A 24378-nucleotide genomic window follows, 5' to 3' on the forward strand; every position below is an offset into this window, starting at 1 on the left:
ATCCATTCTGCTCTTCTCCCCAGCCACAGGCAGAGCTATCATCAAAAATATTGAGCAAAGCAGAAAAGCAGAATCTGGATCCTCACAGGTCCCTGCTGCAACATCCACAGCAGAGCCTGGCTGGATCCTCATCCATCTCCATGGCTCACAGACTGCTCCCTTTTAATTAGCTCGTAATCAAAGAGGTGTTTAGAATTGAACAGCACTGGATCATGAGGTGCTGGATAAAATCAACCAGCGGCGTTGGGAGGTCACTGCATTCACCACTGGGATGGGCTGGGAGGGAGAGGAGTCCCTCAGCAGCTCAGGTTTGGGGTGACAAAAACGGGGCTTCTCTGGAGGGGTTAGGACACCCCTGACAGGCACAGTGAGGGGAGGCAGCTGGAGGCTGGAATTCAGTCAGAGCCAGCCTTTCCAGTCGTTATCAGGCAGAATTCAGGGTGGAAGCTGCTTGTGACACCATGAGAGCAGAAGCAGCACCAGAGACATCAGCTGGGGTTTTCTCAGAGCCCTCTGAACCAGGCAGTGTCTCACATCCGAGCCGACAGTGATGGATGCGCCGGGGACTGAGCAGCTTTTTCTCCTGAGAAGCTCTTTTGACAAGTATGATCTTATCAAAGTTTCGAGCTTTTCATTACACTGCTTTTTTTTTTTTTTTCCCTTTTTTAACTCCTGCCTTCCAGCCAGGCTCTGTCCTCTGTGCACAGGCAGGGAGAGGCTGCGTTTCTCTCTGGCATCAATTCCTGGCTGAAGCTCCCGTGGGGCTCCCAGGTGCCCCCCAAGCCCCCCAGGCTGAGGGCAGAGCTGTGATTAACACACAAACAGCTCCAGAAATGTGCAAAATACAGGGGTGACATCACACAGGGTCAGAGAGGGGAAACAGCAGCACTTTGGGGTTGGGGGAACAGGCACAAAGGGACAGGGAGCCACCCCAGCACCCCCTCCTGGGCCAGGTCACCACCAGCTCCAGCATTTTATGGGGCAGATGAAACAAAGCTTGTCCAGAAGCTGGAGGCACCCAGCACCTCTCTGCATCCTTTTCCATCTCCCAAAAGAGAGACAGGTTTGGACCCTGCTCTCCTGATCCAGCAGCCAACAAGCACAGCCAGCCCCAATCCAAGAGGGGAACACTTGGAATGCCCAGGCCAGAGACAGAAAGAGCAGCAGGCAATGCCCCAAAGTGTCCCCAAAAGGCACAGCCCAGGCTCTGGGGACAGCCACATCCCTCCCACATGTGCCAGCCCAAGGAAAGGCTGCAGGCAGGGAGAGGAACCTTCCCACCAGGCAGAGCTGCTTGGGTTATCCTTGTTAGCCCAGGATTCTTCAGGTTGGAAAAGCCCTCTGAGATCCTCCAGCCCAGCCCTTAACCCAACAATGCCAAGGCCACCGTGTCCCCAAGTGCCACATCTGCACCCTTTTTAAACAAATCCCTCCAGGCATGGGGACTGAAGCTGTGGGGACACCCTGGGAAATCTCCTCCCCTCTGCTCCATCCACCCCCAGCTCAGGGAAGGGAAATGAGGAGGAATCAGCCCTTTCCACCCAAACCCACCCCAGTGCCCCGAGCCAGGGACACGCCGAGCTCCCCTCTCCTGTCCCATCCCCTCTCACAGGGTTTGCACACGCCTGGGATCTCCAGGAATGTCTGGAGAGGAAGGACACCGAGCCCTGAGCTCTCCCAGAGGCTTTGGCCACCCAAAACCTTCCCTGGCACCTCCTGAAACCAAGGAAGATGTGAGCAGGAGATGAGACAAGATGAGACCACCAAGAGACAGCAAACGCCGAGTGCAAAACCAGGGTCTTTTATTAGAAATCTCCTCGTATAAAAATGATCATGCTCTACACAGTCATCGAATAATTCATAAACATCCAGGCACTGAACTTTGTTTTTTTGTGTTTTTGTTTTTTGACTGGTCAGTACATAAAGCAGACATATTTCAATCCATATGGTCATCACATACATTAAGGAACCACCTATAGAAATCAGCACTTTGAACACAGTCTAGATTTTATTTTATTTTATTTTGCTGTCTGTTATTTTTTTAAATGTAAATTTTAAGTATTTTTATTTATTTTTTCCTTTTTGCAACATATAGAATTTGGTAGGATATGGGGTAGAGAGTGAAGAGGGACGGAGGAAGACAGGAACGAAAGAAAATGGAGGCTTAAAAAAAAACCTAATAAGAGAAAACAGAAGGCTCTGCACAACCACAAACAATCTCACAAATTCCAGAAAAGGGGAAAACGTTGGGGCTCTTAATTTTTTTTCTCTTTTTTTTTTTTTTTGCCAAAATACAGGAAAAAGAAAAAGAACCCAAAGACTTGCTGGAGTCCGTCCCCTCTTGCCCGTGCTCCATCCCCGCTCTCCACCATCCCTCCGTGGGAGCCATGCATCGCCGCCGTGGGCGCTGGAAGAGTTTTAGTGTCTCTTGATGGATTTTTTTGCTGCTGTTGATGGCATTTTTCCCCCAGGAGCTTTGCCCTGGGGCGTGTCCTCCCGGCTGCCACCTCCCTGTCCTGTGGCAGGAGCTCGGCTCCCTCCTGTCCCCTCCTGGAGCTAAATGGCGTGGTTGCTGTAGCTGACGTAGGTCTGCTTGGTGGCCAGTGCTGGAAGGAAACACAGAGCTCACGTGGGTCATTTGATGCCTTAAATTTCAGTTTTTGTGTTTTTAAGTCTCTGTGCTGCCCAGGGTGCAGCTCTGAGCTCACAATCAGGGTCACTCAGCTCTGCACAGAGCAGGGACACAAAACAAATCCTTTCCCTGCTTAGGACCAAGGACAACTCTCAGCCCAAAAGCACAAACAAGGGTGGCTGGAGGGAGGAACAAAAAGGATGGGACCTCACAGCCTGGAGCTGGAATTGGACAATTAAACCCCAATATGCAAATGGACCCAAACTTATAAAAATGTAAGATCTCATAACCAGGTGTCTATTTTGTGACCATTCTTAGTCCACCGTGGGTGTAGCCCTGCTCAGGCTCCTGCCCTGCCCAAGGTGTATCCTAGAGGAAACACCTTGGGCAATAAATAATAAATCAATTAATTTTAATAATTAAATAAATACTCACTTTATTCTCCAGCTCTGCCCAGTCTCTGTTTCAGGTCAGCCTTCCCCCACAGCAGAGGCCACCTTCCCCTCCTGGCTCCTGTCCCACCCCCCTGACCCTGCCAGGAGGTGCCAGCAGGGATGTGACAGGGTTTGCTCAGGGCTCTGGACAGTGCTGGCACTTGGGATCCTTCCCTGAGCCCCACAGCAGCTGTGGGTGCTCCCAAGGGACGTTTCACTCCAGGGAGAGCCCTCGGGACATGCCATGAGCAGTGGGAATGTGGTCTCAGGCTCCCTCCCCTCAGCAACTTCCTACAGACAGACCCAGGGGTGCTGCACCTTCCCAGAGCTCAGCTTGTCCCAGCCAGCCCTGCCTGGGACAAACCGTGGGGTCCCAGGGGGTTTTGGGGTCCCACCTGGGTGTCCCACACCCCTGGCCACCACTTCACAGCAGCTGGGAGCGGAGCAGCAGGGCACAACATCAACCACCCTGGCTGTCCCCTCATCCAGAGGGTGCCACAGGGACACAACCCTGCTGCCACCCCCCAGCTTCCCCAGCCCTCAGCTGCACCAGGAGAGGAGGCAGCGATGGCTCCAAAGCCACCAAACGTCCCACAGTGGCACTGGGGGCACAGCACAAGCCACAGAGCAATGAACCCTCCAACTCCCCACAGCGCCGTGCCCTGGGTGGGGACAACGCTCTGCCCACACCCCCACGAGGTCCCCAGGTACCACAGGGTCAGCAGGCACAGGGACACCCTGCCAAGGGCATGGGCTGGCACAGATGGCACCACCTGGGACACCCTGAGCAGCACAAACGTGTCCCCACGGCGCCCACAGGGAGGGGACAGCGGCAGCCGGCGGGGCCGGGCTGGCAGTGGAACCTTGCTGCAGGTTTCCGAGCGGTGCTCCCAGATAACAATTAGATAGAGCAGAAGGAATTGGAGCTGACAGAGCTATTTGTTAGCCGCGATGTTTTCGTAGCTGATCTGCCCATATCAAAGCCCCGTGAATTATTTATTCTGTTGTTTATTTAAGGATACGTGACCCGGCAGTGACAGAGTGAAAAATGTCCCCTAGGTGCTGCGCCGATGTCCCCCCGCGCTGCTGCCGCGCCCGTTCCCTCCCTGGGCACCACGAGAGCTGCCAGCCCTGCTCACCCCGAGCTCCTCCAGCCCCGTGTGACACACGCCGGAGTCAGGGACGTGCAGACAGAGCTCAGCTCTCCCCATTCCCGGCGTTTATGATCCTCAAGGATCCCGCCGCGAGCCCCGGCGGGAGCCACCTCACCTTGCGTTTCCAGGTTTTCGCAGAGCTCCGACTTGGCCTCTCCGTTGGGGCGGAACCCTCCCTTCTGAGAGAACTTGTTGGACATGGTGGCCGCTGTCACCACGGCCTTGAGGCTCCGCTTGCGCTTGGGGACGTTCTGCTCCGGGTGGAAGAGGATGATGTACACCTTGGGCATGTAGAGCATGCCCAGGGACACCGAGGCACTCAGACTCACCGAGATGGTGAGCGTCGTGGTCTGGATGTACATCTGCAAGACACGAGGCCACCAGCTGAGACCCAGCCCCAGGCCCCTGCGGGATCCAAAAGGGAAAGGAGGAAACGGGGAAGCCAGGGAAAGCTGGGGTTGAATGAATCCCTGTGGAATCCAAAAAGGAAAGGAGGAAATGGGGAAGCCAGGGGAAGCTGGGGTTGAATGAATCCCTGTGGGATCCAAAAGGGAAAGGAGGAAATGGGGAAGTGAGGGGAAGTTGGGGTTGAATGAATCCCTGCGGGATCCAAAAAGGAAAGGAGGAAATGGGGAAGGCAGGGGAAGTTGGGGTTCAGTGAATCCCTGCGGGATCCAAAAGGGAAAGGAGGAAATGGGGAAGCCAGGGGAAGTTGGGGTTGAATGAATCCCTGTGGGATCCAAAAGGGAAAGGAGGAAACGGGGAAGGCAGGGAAAGCTGGGGTTGAATGAATGGAGTGGGGAGGCAGCGCTGGAATGTTGGTGGTGCTGGGTGCTCAAAGTGAGGTTTGAGGATCCACCACCCTCAGGGCAGAAGATGCAAGGCTGGTGCTGGGCACAGCAAGGACACCCAATCCCAGGGCGTATCCCATTCCCAGGGCACACCCCACTGCCCTTCTCCCTTCAACAGGTAATTCCCATTCCCCAGCTGACTGCCGGGCTCTTGTCATGTAAGTCACATATTACACACCGACGCTGCCTTTTTGCAGTCAAAACTAATTTCACGCTCACTGTCCAGGACTAACAGTGACAGATGTTTTGCAAAATGAAAGCCCATTAATCTGACTGTAGAATAATCCATTTTTCTACGGAGAGCAGTTGGCAGGCTCCTCTCAAGCCGGAGCATCTGAGGCAGGTGGCAACTGGAAGCAGAGACCCCCTCCCTCTGCCCATCCCACCTCTCGGGGAGGCTGGGAGGGCAAGTCCCTGCTCCGTGGGCATCCCTGCTCTGCCAGCACCTGGCTCCTTCCTCTCCAGCATCCCCTTCTCCACCAGGCAGTTCTGAGGCTGTGGGGATGAGCAGAGAGGGGGCTCAGGGTCTCCTTTGCACACACCTGTGAGCAGGTCACCAACAAGGCTTTAGAAGGAGCCTTAAAGCAGCTCCTGAACTCCACCTGGGACTCAATGCCCAGGGAGTCCCCTAGAGGTGTTTCAGAGCTGGGATCTCGTGCCCTGTGAGGAGCCAGGGGAGCCTGGGGGCTGCACCAGGGGTCCCCACATCCCCAGGAGCACACATTTCACCCGAGGGTTCCTGAAGTGAACAGGAGATGGAGAGCACACGCTGGGGCAGAGGCTCTGCACAGCTCCCAGGAGTGAGAGCTGGTGGGACACAGCTGCTCCAGGAGCCCCCAGCACCCACAGGTCCCACCTGTGACCCTGCAAAGCCACCCAGCCTCTGCCCCAGAGCGTTCCGACTCAGCCCCGAAGGGAAAATGCCACCCAGCTTGTTCTGAGTCAACTGAAAAGCTTTGGTTTGTCCCCAGAATAAAACCTCCTACTGTCACACGCGCCGGTTTGTTTGTTCCACCTTCTCTCTCCAGGCAGTTTTTGGAAATAAAAATGTCATTTCATCAAGCAAAGTCAAAACAGATCTCTGTGCCAGAATATGTGCGCTTTTTTATTTCTTCCCTTTTTTTTTCCCCACTCCAACTCTCCACACTCTGGCATGGGTGTCCTGGACTAGCCAGGAATGGGGAAAACTCTGGGACCCCAACTCCAGGCACCCCAAGCCCTGCCTGGGGGCCAGCACAGCGTGACCCCGGTGAGGCACGGCCAAGCTCAGCACCCCTCATCTCCCTGGCTCCCTGCCTTCCCTTAAATTTCCCTTAAATTTCCATGTTCCGTGCCTCTGCAGAGAGTCCCCCCTCCCTGTGCCTTGGGGCTCGGGGGCGTTTCAGCAAGGAGCTGAGCTGAGCTGAGCTGAGCTGAGCTGAGCTCAGACATCCCTGTGCGTGCTCCCCCCTCGCTCCTGGGCCAGTTCTCCCAGTGCTGCTGGGGACTCCCCTGTGCTGGGACCCCTCTGGCACCAGCCCCAGCTCCCCACCCCACGCTCTCTGCCTCCTGCAGCACTTTTGGGGTCTCACAGGGCCGCTGTGCAACCTTCCCCCTCCGTGATGTGTTTGCAGGAAGCGTTTTCCTGCCCATTCCAGCCTCCGCAGCCGAGTCTTGCCGCAGCAAACCCCACACCAGCTCAGACAGGAATATTTTTAGCTTGGAGCCTCCACACAGCCGTGGAGTTCTGCTCAGTTAACCTTTTGCCACTGCGAAAAAAATGACCATTTCTCACAGTTTCACTTCCTACTCTCTTAATTGGCTTCCAGCCCAGGACCCCGCTTTGCCCCTCCGTTAACAGCTCTGGAGCTTCCCCCGGAGCCCTGGGAGGTGTGAGCTGTGCTTATTGAGGAACTTCCAGCTCCTGCTGCCTCGTGGGCTGGATCAAAGAGCACAGCCAGCCCTGGCTCGGGGCGATGGCGCTGAGGGACAGCAGTAACACAAAATGCCCCCACAGCAGCCCCCAAACCCTGCTCCGTGCCCAGGGCTGGGTGAGCCTATCCTGCCTGAGGGAGCAGCCCAGGCTTGTGCCCGTCCCACAGCAAATCCTGCATTAATGGGAAGCTGTCCCCACTCTAAATCCACGCCTGGCCCTGTTACAAGGGGTTTTGCACCGTGGTGGGTGCTGGGGAAGGGCAAACCTGCTCAGCGCTCCTCCAGCACTCCAAATACCGCTGGACACTCCCTCTCACTCCTTCCCTCTCCCTCTTTTCCCTGGCTAAAAGTGAATGTGATAAACAGGGAAGCAGACAATGACTCCACTGTTCCGCTGCCACCTTATCAGTGCAGGAAATTGTCTCTTTCTTTAGATGCTGTGTTATTGCTATTTCTGTAATCCGCCGGGATCGGCAGGGATAAGAGGTTCTTTTCAGAAAAGGCTTGGGGGACTTGTTACAATAATATGCCACCTCCATGCAAAGTTGTGGGCACGAGGTAAAGCAAATTAAAGTGAAAACGGGGATTATCATCCAGCTCCTCCAGACCACGAGGCAGCCTTGGCTGCGGCCCTGCAGCCTCAGCTGGGTCAGGGCAGAAGTGCCAGGGGTTCACGGGTGTGGGTTTGCCCTGTGGCATCCTCAGGGCTTCAGCCATGGGAGAACAGCCCAGACAGCGCTCCTGGATTTCCTTTTCCCAAGGTTGCAGACACTCCACGGAGCCCAAGAGGCCCCCAGTCCCAGCAGCAGTGGGGTGAAGGTGGTGGGATCCCTCCCCACAGTGAGCTGGGGATGCCCCATGGAGCATCCCCAGGGCACCACGTGGGTGATGCCAATGCCAGTGTCCCCAGCTGTCACCCAAGGGATACGCTCAGAGCCACACCCTCCATGCAGGCTGTGCAACAGCTCCTTTTTGACCTTTTTCTCCCCCAAAAGTGCAAACCAGCAGCTAAAGCACTGAGGGAGCCCTGATCATCTGCTCCCTCCAGCCTCATCTGAGCACATCCATCATTCCTCAGCAGTGGCCCAGGGACACTCAGAGCCCATTCCCAGAGCCTGGGGACACTCAGAGCCCACTCCCAGAGCCTGGGGACACTCAGAGCCCACTTCCAGAGCCTGGGGACACTCAGAGCCCACTTCCAGAGCCTGGGGACACTCAGGACCCATTCCCAGAGCCTGGGGACACTCAGGGCCCATTCCCAGAGCCTGGGGACACTCAGGGCCCGTTCCCAGAGCCTGGGGACACTCAGGACCCATTCCCAGAGCCTGGGGACACTCAGAGCTCACTCCCAGAGCCTGGGGACACTCAGGGCCCATTCCCACATCGGCAGAGCAGAACTCCAAGCTGGAATCCCAAAGCCCCTCTGGGGTTGGCTCAGCAGGCTCGAGGCAGGGCTGGGCTGTGAGACAGAGCTCCTCGTCCAAGGGGAGTTGGGAACATCACTTTTTCCGCCTCTAATCAGCTTGTTAGCAGCCTAATAACAGAGCAGGCCTGTGCATTACAACCCCCAACGAGAGGCACAGCCTATTGTGGAGCTGCTGCCTGACAGGCAGCGTTCAGCAGCCCTAAATTATCCCGTGACAAGCTGCAGTGAAGAGGTGAGCAACCTTGCGCATAATCTACAATCATTATCATTTCCATCTTTATTACCCACAGTATGCCAAGCACATTAAGGAGGCTTTCAGGGAGCTTTTGTTTTGCAATAATTTCTTAAAAAACCTGCTTTCTTGTTAGTATCTCCCCTGCCATCTCATCAAAATGGAAATGTTGCAAAAGGCTCCATTTATTTCCTTTAATTCTCCTTCACACTTGCAGCCAGAGAAGGCCTGGTGGGACTTTTTGGCTGAGCCAAGGTCAGAGGTGGCTGGGCAGACTCGGCCTCCTCGAGGGATGGATGCTCTGAGGAGAGACGCTCCAGGACACGACAAACTCAGGTGAACACGGCAAAAGCTCCCTCAGCAAACCTTTGCAACAGGTGTGTCCTAAAGCCACGGTGTCACCAGCACAGGGAGACACGATCCAGAGAGGGATCCGAGTGCTGGGACACCCCAGGGATTTCCAGGGAGCAGCAGCTCCAAGGTTTGTTCACCAGAGCAGCGCTGGGCTGGCAGGCGGGAGCTGTTTGCGTTTGACAGAAACGCGATGATTCCTGTTTTGGCTGGCAGGCAAAGGGATTTGGGTCTCATTCATGAGATTTTTATTCTTTGTTCTTAATCCCTCGCACTTGAGCACGGAGCCTCATCCAGGATGGCCTCGGTCCCATGGGAACCCAGCACTGGGAACAGGGGCTGGCTGGGCAGCCCTGGGTTCCTGTTTTATGCAGAATTTGTTCCCATGACACCGGGGACCTGCCCTGGGGGCTCATCCTCCTCCAGCCCACACAGCAGCAGCCTGTGCTGCCCACTGCCCCCATCCACGAGGGGCAGTGGGGCCAACAGAGCACGGAAAACTTCCCACCCCAATTCCCAAGCTGACCAAGCCACAGGGAAGGACATTTCTTGCTCGAGACACCACAGCCTCTCCCAGCCCTGCACACCAGACACCAGCCAGCCCTCTCCCCTCCTCCCTTACCTTTTCCGCCGACTGCGACGTCCCAAAAAATATCGGGATGAAGGCTAACCACACAATGCAAGTCGTGTACATGGTGAACCCAATGGGTTTGGCTTCGTTAAAGGTCTCCGGGACCCCGCGGGTCTTAATGGCGTACACAGTGCAGGTGACCATGAGGAGCATGCTGTACCCGAGCAAACAGATGAGGGACAGGTCCGAAATGTCACACTTGAGGATGCCCCGGGCAAAGTGGGGGTTTGTAGTCCGCTGGTCCTCGTAGTCGATGACGGAGTGGGACGGGTCCACGATGAACCAGATGCAGACGCCGACGAGCTGCAGGGAGATGAGGCTGAAGGTGATGACCAGCTGCGAGGCGGGGCTGATGAAGCGCGGGGCGCTCACCGACTTCTTGCCCTGCTCGAAGATGCGGTAGATGCGGTTGGTCTTGGTGAGCAGCGCGGCGTAGCTGATGCTCATGCCCAGCCCCAGGAAGATGCGGCGCAGGGAGCAGGTGCTCAGGTCGGGCTCGGCGATCATCAGGAAGGTGGTGGCGTAGCAGAGGAAGATGCCCGTGAGCAGGACGTAGCTGAGCTCCCGCCCCGACGCCTTGACGATGGGCGTGTCGTTGTAGCGCACGAAGGTGATCACCACGAACAGGGTGGCGATGATGCCCACGATGGCGATGAACACGGGCACCACGGCCCAGGGCGAGCTCCACTCCAGCTTGATGATGGGGATGGGCGTGCAGCTGGTGTGGTTCTCGTTGGGCCGCTCGTTGAAGTGGCAGCGCTTGCAGTGGAACTCGTCCAGCTGGTACTGGTAGCCGTCGCAGCGCTCGCAGTGCCAGCAGCACGGGATGCCCTTCACCAGCTTCTTCCTCTCGCCCGGCTTGCAGGGCAGGCTGCAGATGGAGCTGGGCTGCTGGCTCCCACCCCCCGGCCACAGCATGTTCTCCACCTGCGGGGCAAAGGGCACCAGCCACGCTGAAGGCACAGCGGGGACCTGCCAGGCACACCTGGGCACGGGGGGTGCCCTGCCCTGACCTGGATCTGTACCCTCTACCCATCAGCACATCCCACAGAGGGTCCCAGCCCAACCTGGCCTGGGGACAGGGAGGTGGTGAAGCTGTCCTTTGGCCTTTGGGGAAGATTCAACACCAGGAACCCAAAATGAAGCCCCTCCATCCCTGAGGAAACTCCATCTGCTCCAGTCTGACTCCTGTCCCATACCCAGAGTCCCCAGGCTGTGGTCACAAAGCACAAATGTGCACCTGGGGCACACCTTCCTCTCTGCCCCCGCCACCTTTGGCTTTGCACCCAGGGGCACCCAGACTCTACGTGGGGACAAGAGAAACCTGCAGGACCTTCCCCTTGGACCACGCCCTTACCTTGAGGTGCAGGTGGTCTGTCCACTGCCCGATGACTTTGTACTCAGGGGTGGAGTTCCTGATCTGGTACTGGTAGATGTCGTAACGCCCTGGAGCATCTCCGTTCTCATTGAATGTCACAGGAGTCCCAGCAATGCCTGAGGGAAAGGAGGGGCTCAGCACCCCCAGCACCCCCAGCACCCCCACCCTGCTGGGGGGGTCTGGCTTGATGCTCCCCCCTCACTGCTTCTCTTAAGGAAGGGGGAAAAGCAGCTTTAAAAGTTAAATCGAGTGTAATTCTGGAGATAAACACTAATGAAAGGAAGGAAGAGAAGAATCAAGCAAGAGGGGAAAATAAATAAAAGAGACACTATGGAGGAGATCAGAGGGTGGAGATAAATAGAAATAATAAGGGGACCAGACAGAAAATGTTTATTAAGGAGACGGGGCAGAGGAAAAGATGGGCTTCCAGAGGAGATCTGAGACAGACAAGGGCGGAGCAGTGGGAGGCAGTGGGACCTCTGCCAGCTGGGAGAGAGGGGCTGGCAGGGGGAGCAGGCAGGGGGAGAGGCTGGGCAGGGCAGCAGGTGAGGGCAGGGTGAGCGCAGGGCAGCAGATGAGGGCAGGGCAGCAGGTGAGGGCAGGGCAGCAGGTGAGGGCAGGGCAGCAGGTGAGGGCAGGGTGAGAGCAGGGCAGCAGGTGAGAGCAGGGCAGAGGGGAGGGCAGGGCAGCAGGTGAGGGCAGGGTGAGGGCAGGGCAGCAGGTGAGGGCAGGGCAGAGGGGAGGGCAGGGCAGAAGGTGAGGGCAGGGTGAGGGCAGGGCAGCAGATGAGGGCAGGGCAGCAGGTGAGGGCAGGATTGCTGCCGGATTTATGCCCCAAAGGCTCTCAGGAGATGTGAGAGCTCAGACCTTCTCACCTGCTGATCTGCTGCCCTCCCTGCATGCTGCATTCACAGCTGCCTGATGGTACCACAAACAAACTGTGGGTGCTGCTGTGTGACCCGCACTGGGGACAACCAGAGACCCCCAGGGCTGCTCCTCCCACGGCCCCGGGGGCAGGGCAGACCTGAGAAGTTGACGCTGCGGATGTACTTGAGCAGCTCCACGCCGTCCACCGGGTCCATGCGGGGGCACAGCCCCACCTTGCCGGGGCACAGGTTCTTGTGCATGTTGTGCAGGGCGTGCCCCATGGCGTAGACGGCGTCGATGACGAACTGCACCTTCCCCTCCTGCTCGTACGAGGAGTCCTGGCCGATCCTCTCCCGGTCTGCGGGGACAGGGGAAGGGGGTTCCACCTCCTGTGCCCCAACCATCCCCCCCAGGATGTGTCTGCTGCAGCCAAACCCTCGCTAACGAGCCCGCTCTGGATTGGAGCAGCTGGAAATTCCAGCCCCGTTCCCAAACCTGCACGCACAGGGGACACGCAGCCAAGGAACATTCCCTGGGGAATTCCCAGCCAAACTCCCCATCACGTGGGTCTGAAAATTTGGGTGCTGGCACCCTGCTGTGCTTCCAGGAGCCCTCAGGATGTCACATCCCTGTGCCATGGGGCTCCCCTGAACTCCCAGGTCCCCCAGCAGGACACAGGCTGGGCTGTGACCGACATGCCCCCCTCACCCCTGCGTTTTCATCCCTCCTTCACCTCCCAGGAGTTTCCACCAGCTCAGGCTCCACCAGTGCTGTCAAGGATGGCCCGGGCAGCATCCATCACTGCCTGCCTGTCCCCCTTCTCACTCCCAAAGCCTCCTGTCACCCCACTCCCCTGTCACCCCCTGCCACCCCCTGCCTTGCTGACCCCGCAGCCTCCCCGGCTGGCAGGATCCTGCAAGGATCTGGCAATTACCAGTGACAGCTGCCTTTGCCGGGTCATAACCGCCCTTAATGGAACCACAAACATGTTAATCACTCAGCAGAAGACACCGATTAACGCAGCACGCTGTTAATTACAGCTAAGAGAGCGTCTCCCAAGGGGCACAACCGCTATGGAGAGCCCCGGCCTCTGCCCCGAGGCACGGCCGGGCATCCTGCCAGGCCTCCTGGGGAAGGAGGGTTTGTCAGGGAGCCGAGGGTAGCACCTCCCTCCTCTGGAGAGGCGGCACATCCTGGAAAGCCACGCCAGGGTGCCTAAAATTAACTCCATCCCACCACACAGGGACGCGCCCTGATGCGAGGTGGGATTCACGGGGACCGAGCACCAGGTGCTGATCCCTTCCTTCCCTGCTGTGGGGAGTGGGATGGAGCTCCAGGGAGAGGGGACAGCCTCGTGAGCCGTGCTGGAGGTCCCCGTGCCAGGACCCGTGCCACTGACATGACACTGAAGCGAATTGATAACGAACTGACCGACAGGAAAAGATGATATCGGGGAGGTGAATTCATAGCCCATCCTTCAAAGTTATAAAAACGCTTTTGGAACGTGGAGATTACTCATGCAAAGCCCAGCAGGTGATCCCTCCTTCCACATTATTGACAGGAGCCATTAATCTTCTCCCTCAACTTCAGGCCCTTCCCCATATTCATCTCCAAAGGCGCAGACAGGCCACTCTGTCTTGTCAAGATAATTACCCATTAAAAGAGGAGCTGTAATAGACTGTCCAGGGGAGCTGAGCCCATGGGGATGTCACAGCCCTGCCACCATCCTCAGCACTGTCCTGCCCAGGGGACACACAGGACCCAGGGCTGGTCCCTTACAGCATCCCAGCTTCCCTCAGCCACCTCAATCCCTCATCCCAAAATCCAACCCGCCGCGATAGCCCAGGCTGTGGGGGCTGGATTTTCATCCCTGTGCCAAGCCTGAGCAGTGCAGATAAGGAGACATCCCTGGGGCTGTCCCTCTGTCTGTCAGCACCTTGCCCCAGGCCCCAGCTGCTTTTTTCCAGACGGGAATTAGGCCGGAGCACAGAGGGGAAATGTGGAGCAGAGCCGAGGCTTGTTCCCAACCTGGAGACAATAAATCTCTGCCAAGCTCCAATAGACGAGGGCCACGGAAGGGAGGTGACCTGCTGATTATAATAGCAGGGTCGTGCGTCGTTCTACAGGGCTGGTAATTAATTTTCAAGAGCGTGACGAGGCCCCCTCGGAGGAGGGACGCAGCTCTTCCCCAGCGGCGGATGAGACGGGATTAGAATCAATTCCCAGCACACCACTGGTCCTGGCTTTTGGCAGGAGTTAATCAAAATCGCTCCCAGCACGTCTGTGGGGAGCTGGGGATGGAAAATCTCCAAATCCTGTGGGTGCTGGCGGCAGCACCCAGCCCCCCTTGCTGTGTTTTTGGGCTGGGTGAGCCCATCCCGGAGCAGGGAGGGTCCCTCCGTGTGGGATGCTCGTGGCAAACAACTCATGGGTGTTAGGGCTGGTGTCAGGGGCAGCACAGGCTGCTGCTGTCAGGAATTCCATCAGCTCAGCCCTCACCTTCCTCCCAGCCCTCCCATCCAGGAATGGGAGCCAGGAGCTGTCTGCTTCAGGGTGGGATCCTTCAGTTTAGTTTTTGGGGGTGGAATAAACAATCCAAGCTGGCATTTCTTGGGTGTGCTGGGCTCTACCCAAACCTGAGGAAAAGAGCTCCAAACTGGGCATTTGCATCAGCCCTGCAAGGCAGGAGCTGGTGGATCTGCAGGGGCAGGTGATTCGCTTCACCAGGCGTTAGTTCCCTGCTCTATCTGCCAAGCAGTCACCCGGGAGATGGTTTATTTGCTGACAAATTCCGATGATTTAAAGACAGCTCCTAGGCCATTTGCCACGTTGTAGTTTCAGCTGCTTCCACTGACACCTTGGCACTGAAATATCACCTGTTTAAACGCTGCATCACGGTGGAGATGAGGAGATCAGCGCTCACAGGGCCTGCTCATGCATCTCCTGGTGCTGAGGGTTCTGTGATGCTCTGGGCAAGGACGAGGAGCTTTTGGCTACCCAAGGCCATGGCCACGAGCCAGTTTTCTGGTGTGCCCCTGCTGCTTGCCCAGCTCCCACCCACCCAGATCACCAGCTGAACCCTTGGGGATTGACTGCAAGGACAGGGATGAGTAAGCACCATCCCACTCCTCCTCAGTGGTGAAAGAAAGGAGGAAAAACAAAACCTTCACAATCCAACTTCTCAGGTCCCTCTGTCTGACGGCGCACAGTGCCTTCAAAAGACATCCCTCCCAAGGGGACAAGGGACGCGCCAATGTCCCCAAGCCCTGCCACGTCACAGCCCGCGAGCCACGGCGCCGTCATCTGTCTTCAGGCGGTGCCAGGCAGGCAGTAAATCTCTCCCATCTCTCAGTAAACATGTCGCCTCCCCGAGCCTCCAACCATCACCTGACAGCAGCGCTGTCAGCAAGACAGATCCCCGGCTGCCTTGTTTACTGCGCTCGTCCCCAAAGCCTCTTTTGGCTGGAAACTACTCAAAATGCACAGTGGGGCTTGAGGAAGGATTTGGGCACCTGGAATGGAGCTCTGACGGGATCCCCACCAGGCTAAAAACGCCACGCTCACAACCAGAACCACTCCCCCCACAAGCCCCCCAGTAGCCCCCCAGCTCTTACTGGTGCATTTCTTGATGCTGCTGCCCTTCCTCAGCGCGTGCCGGCTCAGCTTGCAGTGGAAATTCTCCTCCCAGAACTCGGCAAACCAGATGTTCCTGCGGTTGTTGTCCAGGGTCCTGCTGGAGAAGTAGCGGTCGAAACCTGCCCGGGGAGAAAGCGGATGGAGAGGATAAATCCCGGGGGTGACCGAGAGATGCATTCCCAAATTCCCCGGGCAGAGAGGAAGGGAGCGATGGGGACGCATCAGAGTGTGGTGGGATTGTGTCCAAAGTGCCACTTGTGCAGAGATCCCAGTGGAAAATCCACGCAGGGAAGATCCTCTGCAAAGCAGAGACTTCCTGGGACTCTGAGAGCAACAGGAAACCCCTCTCTAGGTACATTGGTGATAAAGGGAGAGCAGGGAAAACACGGAAAACAAGGAGGTGATTGGTGGGCAAATCAGGAGGTCTTTAAGGTCCCTTCCACCCAAACCATTCTGTGATTCCACAATGGTTTCACAGCCAAAACCTGCAGTTTTGGGCAAGCTCAGGGGACCAGCAGCCCCTACCTCTGACTGAGACCCGCTTGGGCAGGATGGTGACAGAGCCCTCGGCCACCTCCTCCAGGTGCAGCACCGGGGCAATTTTGGAGCCCCAGCTGTCCGAGCCCATCCAGATGAAGTGCCCCGTCTGGTTCGCCCTCTTGGCCGCCTCCAGCACCCTTCTGTGGAAAGAAACAACAGAGGCTGGGCCACCAGTGCCGTGTGTGGCCCCAGGGAAGTGGGGACGCTGGCACAGTGCTGGTGGCATCTCCTGCTCCAGGCACAAGTTTGGCACCAGGCACAACCAAGTGTGCACCAACACAAAATCCAACGGTGCCACTCGGCTCCCGCACCCTCTGTCCTCTCAGCCCGGGCACACAGGCTGCTTCTCCCACTTCATTTGCATATTTGCTGACTGGTAATTGAATTTCCCCTTAATTACCCAACATTAGGAAAGAAAGAAAAAAAAAAAAAAAGGATCAGGTTATGCCGCAGCAGGCAGGGAAAGCAGCAGCATGGAGAGCACGTGCTCCCAGCATGGCCAGCCCTGGAGAAGCCGGGCTACCAGCACTCAGCATGGAGCTAAACTCGGCTCTGCTGGGCTCAACTGGGCTCTGTTGGGCTCAACTGGGCTCAACTGGGCTCTGCTGGGCTCAACAGGGCAGCTGAGCAGCAGCTGGGAGCAGAGATACCATCGGTGTTGCTGAGCATCCCTCCTGGTGCCAGACACTCAGACACGCCTGCGCACTCCTCCAGTGCCTGCCAGGTCAGAAACTCAGTGGGAGTGTGGGAACGGAGCGTTCCTGGATCTGACCCTCCAGGCTCTGTCCCCTCGGGGCTCCTGTGGGTCCCCAGCCGTGTGGGAGCGGGGCCCAGGGCAGCTCCTTCTCCCTGAGCAGAGCTGAGGCAGGTTGTGACTCACCTCCCGCGTCGGAGCTGATCATTTCAAGTCCAGATGGTGTTTGGAACGTGTAATAAGGGAAAGAACCCCACAGAAATGCAGCAGAGTGCAGACGGGATGGGAAGAGGCAGGCGAGCAGTGGGAGCTGTGCAGGCTGCTCCGTGCTCACCCCGGGCTGCCCTGGGCTCTGGGCACTTCCCTCCCTAGGACAGTCACAGCCCGTGTCCCACTCGGTGACAGCAGCACCTCCAGCTGCCCCTGATCCCTGCACGGGGCAGAATCTCCCCAGGACACTCCTGTGGGATCAGTGATTACACCCCAACTGAACCAGGCAAGAATTCCAGCTACAGCCTTCCCAGTCTGTCCTTCCCTTCTGCCAGGCTCCACAACCCAGGCTGGCACGAGGGTCAGGATCATGGAGAACCCCACTCCTGGGCTAAAGGAGGCTGCACAACCCCACTGCCCAGGGCTGCAGTCCCATTTGGATGGGGAAATGTTTCCCTGATAACAGGACCTGCCATTTATCCTGCAAGGCAAATCCCTTTTCCCTCTCACCCCCACCCGATGTCAGCTCCGCAGACATTTCTATTAAGGAAGGGAAAAAGGAACTGGGAGAGTTTGCACATCTGATGTAAACTGATTTAAGCTTGCAGTTTACCCACATTTACATAATGTTTGCTGATTAATAAATTAGACACTTAGGAAATCAGGGGTAGCTCCATGTGAATCACTCTGCTCCATAAACAACGGAGCCGCAGCCGCCGCTTCGCCTGCAGAGCAGCTCATCACCCTCGAGTGCGGCCACGTCCCCGGCCCTGCTGGGCACAGAGTGCTGGGGAAGTCCCCAAAAGGTCCCTGAAAGGTCCCCTAGATCTGTTCCTCTGCCACACTGGGGCCGAGGCTGCTCTGCAAAGCAGAACCAGTGCCTGGATGCTGTCCCGGCCAGGTTGGAGCAGCCCCTGCATGGTGTGAAGGAGCAGGTCGTGATATCCAGGGCTCCCAAAACTGATGGAAAGTGGAATTTTCCTCTGTTGGGCTCTGTGTGGCTGTGGTTGGATGGCAGCCACTTGCCAGGTGGCCACTCTGAGTGGGTCCCCACTGCAGAGATTCCCTGCCACGCTGCACGGTGCATCCTCTCCCCACTGCAGACACATCCCAGATCATTCCAGAGCATCCCAGAGCATCCCAGAGCATCCCAGTGCATCCCAGTAAATCCCACAGCATCCCAGAGCATCCCACAGCATCCCAGAGCATCCCACAGCATCCTGGGGCATCCCAGAATATCCCAGAGCATCCCAGTACATCTCAGTGCACCCCAGAGCACCCCAGAGCATCCCAGAGCATCCCAGTACATCCCAGCACATCCAGTGCATCCCAGAGCATCCCTGCCCAGACCCTCCCAGCCAGGCCTGCCCCTCCACACCTGATGTCGTCCTCGTTGGCAAAGATGATGACAGCGCGGGCGTGGGAGGTCTCCAGGAGCCGGCGGATGATCTTGTCAAACTCCCCGGGCTTGGGCTCCCTCGGGATCTTCACGGACTGGGCCACGCAGACCCCGCCTGTGGCACAGAGAGCCCTGGCACTGAGACACCCCACGAGCCCCTGGGGATGGCCCCTCTCTCAGGGCTCCTCAGCCCAACAGGCAAAACTCCTCCAGCTCTCCCACTGAGGACCTGAGCACTTCCCCATCTCCTCAGCCCCGAGACCTCCTGGCCACCACCGAACACCCTGGGCATGTCCTTTACCCCTCCTCTTCCCCCAGCTCAGCCCTTCTGCACCACGTTCCCTCCCCCACTGTATTTCCACAGCTCCTCTCTGCCTCCCACCCACTCCTCTGGTACCTGTCACCTCCAGCCACCATCACATCACACCCCAAATGTCCCCGGGACAGACACACGGTCCCATCCTGGCTGCTCAGTGAGGATTTTCCAGCCAGTTCCAAGCACCAGCCCCTCCCCAGCCCAGGATTTGGCAAGGAAATGGTCAAACTCTGGCAAAACCATCCCGTGGGAAGAGCAGCCAGGCCCTGCAGTGGGGTTTATTCCCATCCCTATGGCACTGGCCAAGTTCCAGCCTAGCTTTCCAAAGAGCCATCGCAAAAGAAAGTAATAAAAATTAAAAGAGACAATTGGAAGAGCAACTGGAAGAGCCCCCACACTTCACTGCTGGGCTCCCAACCTCCAACTTCAAAATGCCAGAACCCTCCTGCTCCTGCATTTCTGCAGATGCCAATAAAGAGAGATGTGGGAGAGAAAATTAAACGATTCAGGACCTTCTGGATGTAATTGATGGTCTCAATTTGCATAGTAAATGACACGGCTGATGCCTCCTGCCACTAACAGATCTCAGCTTAAGCAAAGGTCAGCGTAATTACCACCCGGGGCTGGGAGAAACTCCCAGAGCACGGCCCTGGAGAGGAGCAGGACAGGACAGGGTGGGGACAGGCTCCAGGAGACTTCATTCCCTACGTGGGGCTGCAGGAAAATTGGGAAAAATTGGCCCCTTGCAGCCAAACCCCAAGAGAAGGGCGATGTGCTGGGTGCTGAGCAGGCAGGGAGGGCTGCAGGGATGGGGCACAGCATCCCCACCCCAAACTCACTGCCCGGGGCTTTCCAGAGGGGTTTTTAGGAGTTGTTTTCCCGTGGTAAGAAATTGGGCCAATTTGCTGTTTGTTTCCCATATGGGGAGCCAGATGGATGGAGAGGAGGGAGTTGGATAAACAGACAGATCAGCCAGGCGAGGCGGGCAGCAGCCGGCAGCGCCAGCAGGACAGGAATGTCCCAGCCTGGGGACACTCACCCTGGTCACCACCGAGCCCCGGGCCGGGCCAGGGTGTCACAGCACACTGCCAGGGGCCACCGTGCAGCTTAATTACAGTTTCCATGGCAATCAGTGGAGAAAATCCAACAACAGCAGCAGTTTGCAAACACCGAGAGCCTTCCAAAAGCCCTGGCACACGGGAGTGGCAGCTGGGGGCTGGCACGGCCACACACCTGAGTGCCACCAGGCACTCCTGCTCGGGAACATCTCCCTGCACACGTGGCAGAGGAGATGGGCCCATAAATAAACAAGAAAAAAGGTTTAAATCGATGGCAGTTCAGAAATGACCGTGATGTTTCTCGGCTGCTTCGTTAAATCAAACTAAGGAGGAGCGCAGCTCCTCCAGGTGACAGCCTGCAGGGCCCCTGGTTCCCACGGCAGATGCTGATAATGTTTTTATCTTCTTAATTAATTAAAACATAATCACCAACAGCAGGAAGTCCAGGGTGTCGGGGGGCAGTGGCTGTGTGGTTTGGGGCGCTCTGTCACTCAGCACCTGCATTATTTCACACACAAAGGGGATTTGCCAAGTGCTGCTCCCACTGTCTTTGCACAAAAATCCATTTAGTCGGGACTCTCCTCTAAAGGCAGAAATCAAAGTGAGGAGGTGGCAGCGATGGGGAGGAGGTGCCCACTCTCTCTATTCCAGCAGGATGGCACAGCACTGCTCCCTGACCTGGGACAAGGAGTGACTCTGGGAGAAGGCAGCAGGTGAGGCATGGGGACCCCTCTCCTGCTCCCCCAGCTTGGGAAAGGACCAAAGAGGAGCAGGAATATTTGGGATAGGGGGAACATCCCACAGGCAGCTGCTGGAGGCAGTTTGGGGCCCGGCAGTCGGGGGATGCTCAGGGGAGATCCCGCACATTTCGTCACCGGTGGCACAGGACAGAGGCAACAAACAGCCTGGAAAACCCAGCCTCAGCCCACTGCAAACCCCCCCTTCCAACGCTCAGGCACGGATCCCTCCCATCCCGGGGGAATCTCGCCTTCCCTGCCCCGGGGGCTCTCTCCGCGTTGTCAAACAGGGGTCAGGGTTTAATCGCCACCATTCCGGCTGGGTGGGAGCGCAGCCACTGCGGCTTCCCCTCTTGATTGCCGGTGCTTAATTAGCTCATGGCTCAGGGGGTTCTGCCAGGGCTCCCGCAGAGCCTGCCGAGCTTGCAGCAAGCAGGGACCCGGCTCAGCCGAGCTGGGAACAGCGGTGTGGATGTTCCCCCCAGCCCGGGCAGTCCTGGGCACCCCGGGGTGGGATCAGGCTCTGCACAGCCCAGCAGCGACGGCATTCCCACTCCCAGCCTAATTCCTAATTTTATAGGAATAAAATAAAATTATTTTTGAATTCCAGCCTTCCCATGAGATTCCCAGAGCCTTAACTGGGGGCTGTGGGCTGCCCCCCTGCCCCGGGACTCATGGTTTGTGTCACTTCAAAGCCTCCAGGAAGGAACTGATTACAGAAGAAGCCATCAGGGACAGAGATCTGCGCCCTTTCCTGCGCGTGGTGAGACCGAAACGCTGCGGTCCAAACTCCTGTTCAAGATTTGGGAGTGGCTTTTTGGGGGCGACCTCGCGGTGCAGCCACCGCGAGTAATGAACCCGGCTGGAACCAGAAAGAGACAGCCAGGGACGTCACATGGGGACGGGCAAACGCATCACGAATTCACATCAGGCTCCTAACTAAAAATATGGAGAACTTAGTGAAGGATGAAACAATAGAGAGGGGGAAACGGCAGCAGAATTGATCCAGGTACTCGACTAAGGAGCTGGGAATATTCCCCTCTTCACAGAGCCGAGGTGTGGCACAAACATCCATCCCAGGCCTCATCTCCAAGAGCTTGGAGACAGCAGAGACCTCAACAACGCAGAGCCAGAGGGTCCAGGGTGGGTCTGTCCGACACCAAAATGATGCCACCGGTCAGAGGTGTGGGGAAATGCTGGACAGAGGGGCTGGAGTGGGGACACCAGGGACACCCTGCCCTGCACCTTGGTGTGCAGTGGAAATCCAGCTGGCAGCCACTGCCAGTGCAGGATGCTCTGGGGGAGCAGGATGGATTTCAGGAGCAGAATGCACTTAAAACCCTTTAAAATGGCTGAAGAAAACCCATCCTTTGCAGGCTGAACCTCTCTGCAATGCTAAAACCCAAAGAGCAGCACTCTGGTGAGGAAGGACTCTGCAGCCACCAGTGCAGCCACCAGCAACCTCCAGGGGCCAACAGCACCATCACCAGCGCGACTGCAAATGTGGATAAAGATAAAAAGACAAATGAATAAAGATGTAACAGCCACCCAGGTCAGTCTGTCGTGGTAGCCCAGGGCCAGCCCCAGCTGCAAGAATAACCCATCTGCAGGGCGAGCTTCCTCCCTGCATCGCTGTCGGAGGTCGCTTTGTGCCTGGAGCAGAACCGTTTTCCACTGCGCTGCGAAGCTTCAACGTGAGGCTCTGCTAAAAATTGAAACTGAAGGTCAAGTTGATAATGCATCAGAAAGCAAACAGCTTGAGTGCGAGCTGCTAACGACAGCAATGAGCATTATTGCCTGATGGAAATAAAACCCGACTCGGAAGGCTCGGGCTTGGCATGAGAAATGAAGCGGAGCGCTGTGGGGAGGAGAGAGGGAGCTGCTCACCCCGGGCTGGGTGGGTGAGGAACCCCCGGGCAGAGCCAGTGTGGGGGGCTGGGGATGGGGCCGGGGTTGTGCCTGGCCATTCCCCCAGCATCAACACCCCCACGGGGAATCTCCACCGCTTGACCAGCAGCCCCTGGCACAGGCCAGATCCCGGCTCAGCTGACAGCCCTGTCCGTCCCTCTGACAGGCTGCAGGCCCCTGGAAGCGGTGACAAATCTCAGGATCCTTTAGGCTGCTGGGGAAATGCAACTGAGAGCCAGGAACATCCCACAGAGGGCACAGATCCTTCACCCCAGTGAATCTGTGAATCTGTGAATCCCCAGTGGATCTGTGCGTGTGTAAAGGAGTTTGGTGCCAGCAGAGCCTTTTGCACAGGGGAAGACAGAGAGGTGAAGGGTCTTCCTCCAGCCTGGTATTGCCACCACAGATGGCACGGCTGGAGGGGGTTAAATACATAAAATAAAAGGGAAAAAAGGGAAAAAGAGTGGTTTTGGTGCAGTCTCACCATTATTCGTGGTTGTGGCTCTGCTTCCACGGGCAAAGCAGTGTGGCTGATACCCCACCCTCTCTCCCAAGGGAGATGCTCCAGGGAGCAGCTCAGAGCCCTGCCAGGGCCCCACGCTGGGGCTGGCACAGACAGCTCCCACAAATCTGCACATTCCTGCAGCGTGTCAGGGCCTCAGCATCACCACTGGCACCACAGGGGCTGCCCTCACACGGCAGGCACGGCGGAAATCTGCTTTTTGATAACTAAATTATCACTAATGCACATAATCGCCAGGTTATGCGGATACCCAAATTACAGGACTGCCGCAGCCCTGGATTAACACGCGGCCGCTTTGGCTCCCCGTGCACTCCTTTACTCTGCAATTACGCTGTCAGATCGTTAACATCTGGTTAGAGGAGCTCGTGGTAACCACAGGTATCTCAAAGGAGAGGAGCTCATGCTGCAGCAGGGTCACCACTCACAGCCACCACTCCTCACAGGTGCTGAGTGGAGGAGGAGCGTGGTTTGAATCGTCACTGTGCCACCCCACAGATCCCCCGGGGGGCTGCACCCATGGGTGGGGCGGCAGAGCATCCCCCCAGCCCCTCCCCAGACCTGCCGGGGGCTGTTCCACACACCCAGCACAGCCCCTTTGCACCTGCAGCTCCCCTGCAGCCGCCGCTCCGGAGCATCCCCGCGCGCTGCTCCTTGAGAAGCCACAGCCCCGTGAAAAATATTCCTCTTTTCGAGTGAAAATCCTGAAGAGCAGCTCCCAAGTTGGATGCCCAGATGGGTTTCTCTGCATACTATAAAAGCACAGCCAGCTCCGGTGCCAGGGCGCGCGCGCGAGAGAGAGACGGAATTAACGCCGCTCCTATTTATAGGGCTTTGATTAGGAGCTCGTCACCTCGAAGTTTTTATTCCCTTTATCCATTTATAAGGCCATAACGCAGTTTGACTGGCTCGGGATAGGCCGGTGTCCCACCGACTTTGCCAGAACCTAATGTGCCATTCAGAGACACTTAAGCCTGTAATAGGCAGCAGCCTGCGCCCTGCAGGGGTTTAACTGCCTCAGAAAACACCCTTTAGCTGCCGTCCCACCCCGTGCTGGGGGGATGAGGTGATGCCAGAGCCAGGAGGGACCCCAGCGCTGTGCCAGCCCCTCCCTGGGGTCACGGGGCAGCTCCAAGTTTGGGGTAGCAGCACCCACAGCAGCGATTCCCAGGGCTCCTCGCCCGTCCCAGGGTTGATGTTCGGGTCCCCACAAGCTCCTTCGCTGCTCCCAAGGCTGCTAATCCCCCCTAAGCATCCCAGAGCTCCCGTCAGCAAAACGCTTTCTGCCTCCAGACAAATCCTCCCAAAGAGTTTTGCTGAGCACGGACTTTCCGCCTGTCCAAAGCCCACAGACAAATTAAAGCACCTGCCCTGGGGGATAATTCCACTAAAATTGGGTGCAGCTCGTGGTGGTGCCAGCTTGATTTTCTGTTAAAACCTGGGAGTATTTGTAAAAGTCTTGTCTTCTGGAAGGCGCCCAGAGCCGCGGC

The 24378-nt window shown here is 57.2% G+C and overlaps 1 protein-coding gene across 3 annotated transcripts in view; it reads right to left on the minus strand.

The window, feature by feature from the left end:
• Positions 1 to 323: 323 nt before the first annotated feature.
• GRM4 (glutamate metabotropic receptor 4) overlaps positions 324 to 24378 on the minus strand; it is a 44157-nt gene continuing 20102 nt past the window's right edge. For all 3 annotated transcript variants that reach the window (XM_063418533.1, XM_063418531.1, XM_063418532.1), the window contains exons 4-11: positions 18329 to 18464; positions 16032 to 16186; positions 15485 to 15625; positions 12028 to 12228; positions 10983 to 11119; positions 9617 to 10552; positions 4336 to 4582; positions 324 to 2606 (exon numbers count right to left, since the gene is read on the minus strand). In XM_063418533.1, coding sequence (XP_063274603.1) covers positions 2557 to 2606; positions 4336 to 4582; positions 9617 to 10552; positions 10983 to 11119; positions 12028 to 12228; positions 15485 to 15625; positions 16032 to 16186; positions 18329 to 18464 — 2003 coding nt within the window. In that variant the 3' untranslated portion in view covers positions 324 to 2556. The remainder of the gene's footprint in view (positions 2607 to 4335; positions 4583 to 9616; positions 10553 to 10982; positions 11120 to 12027; positions 12229 to 15484; positions 15626 to 16031; positions 16187 to 18328; positions 18465 to 24378) is intronic.

The sequence above is a fragment of the Prinia subflava genome, chromosome 23, assembly GCF_021018805.1.
Source record: "Prinia subflava isolate CZ2003 ecotype Zambia chromosome 23, Cam_Psub_1.2, whole genome shotgun sequence".
In the NCBI taxonomy this organism is placed as follows: domain Eukaryota; kingdom Metazoa; phylum Chordata; class Aves; order Passeriformes; family Cisticolidae; genus Prinia; species Prinia subflava.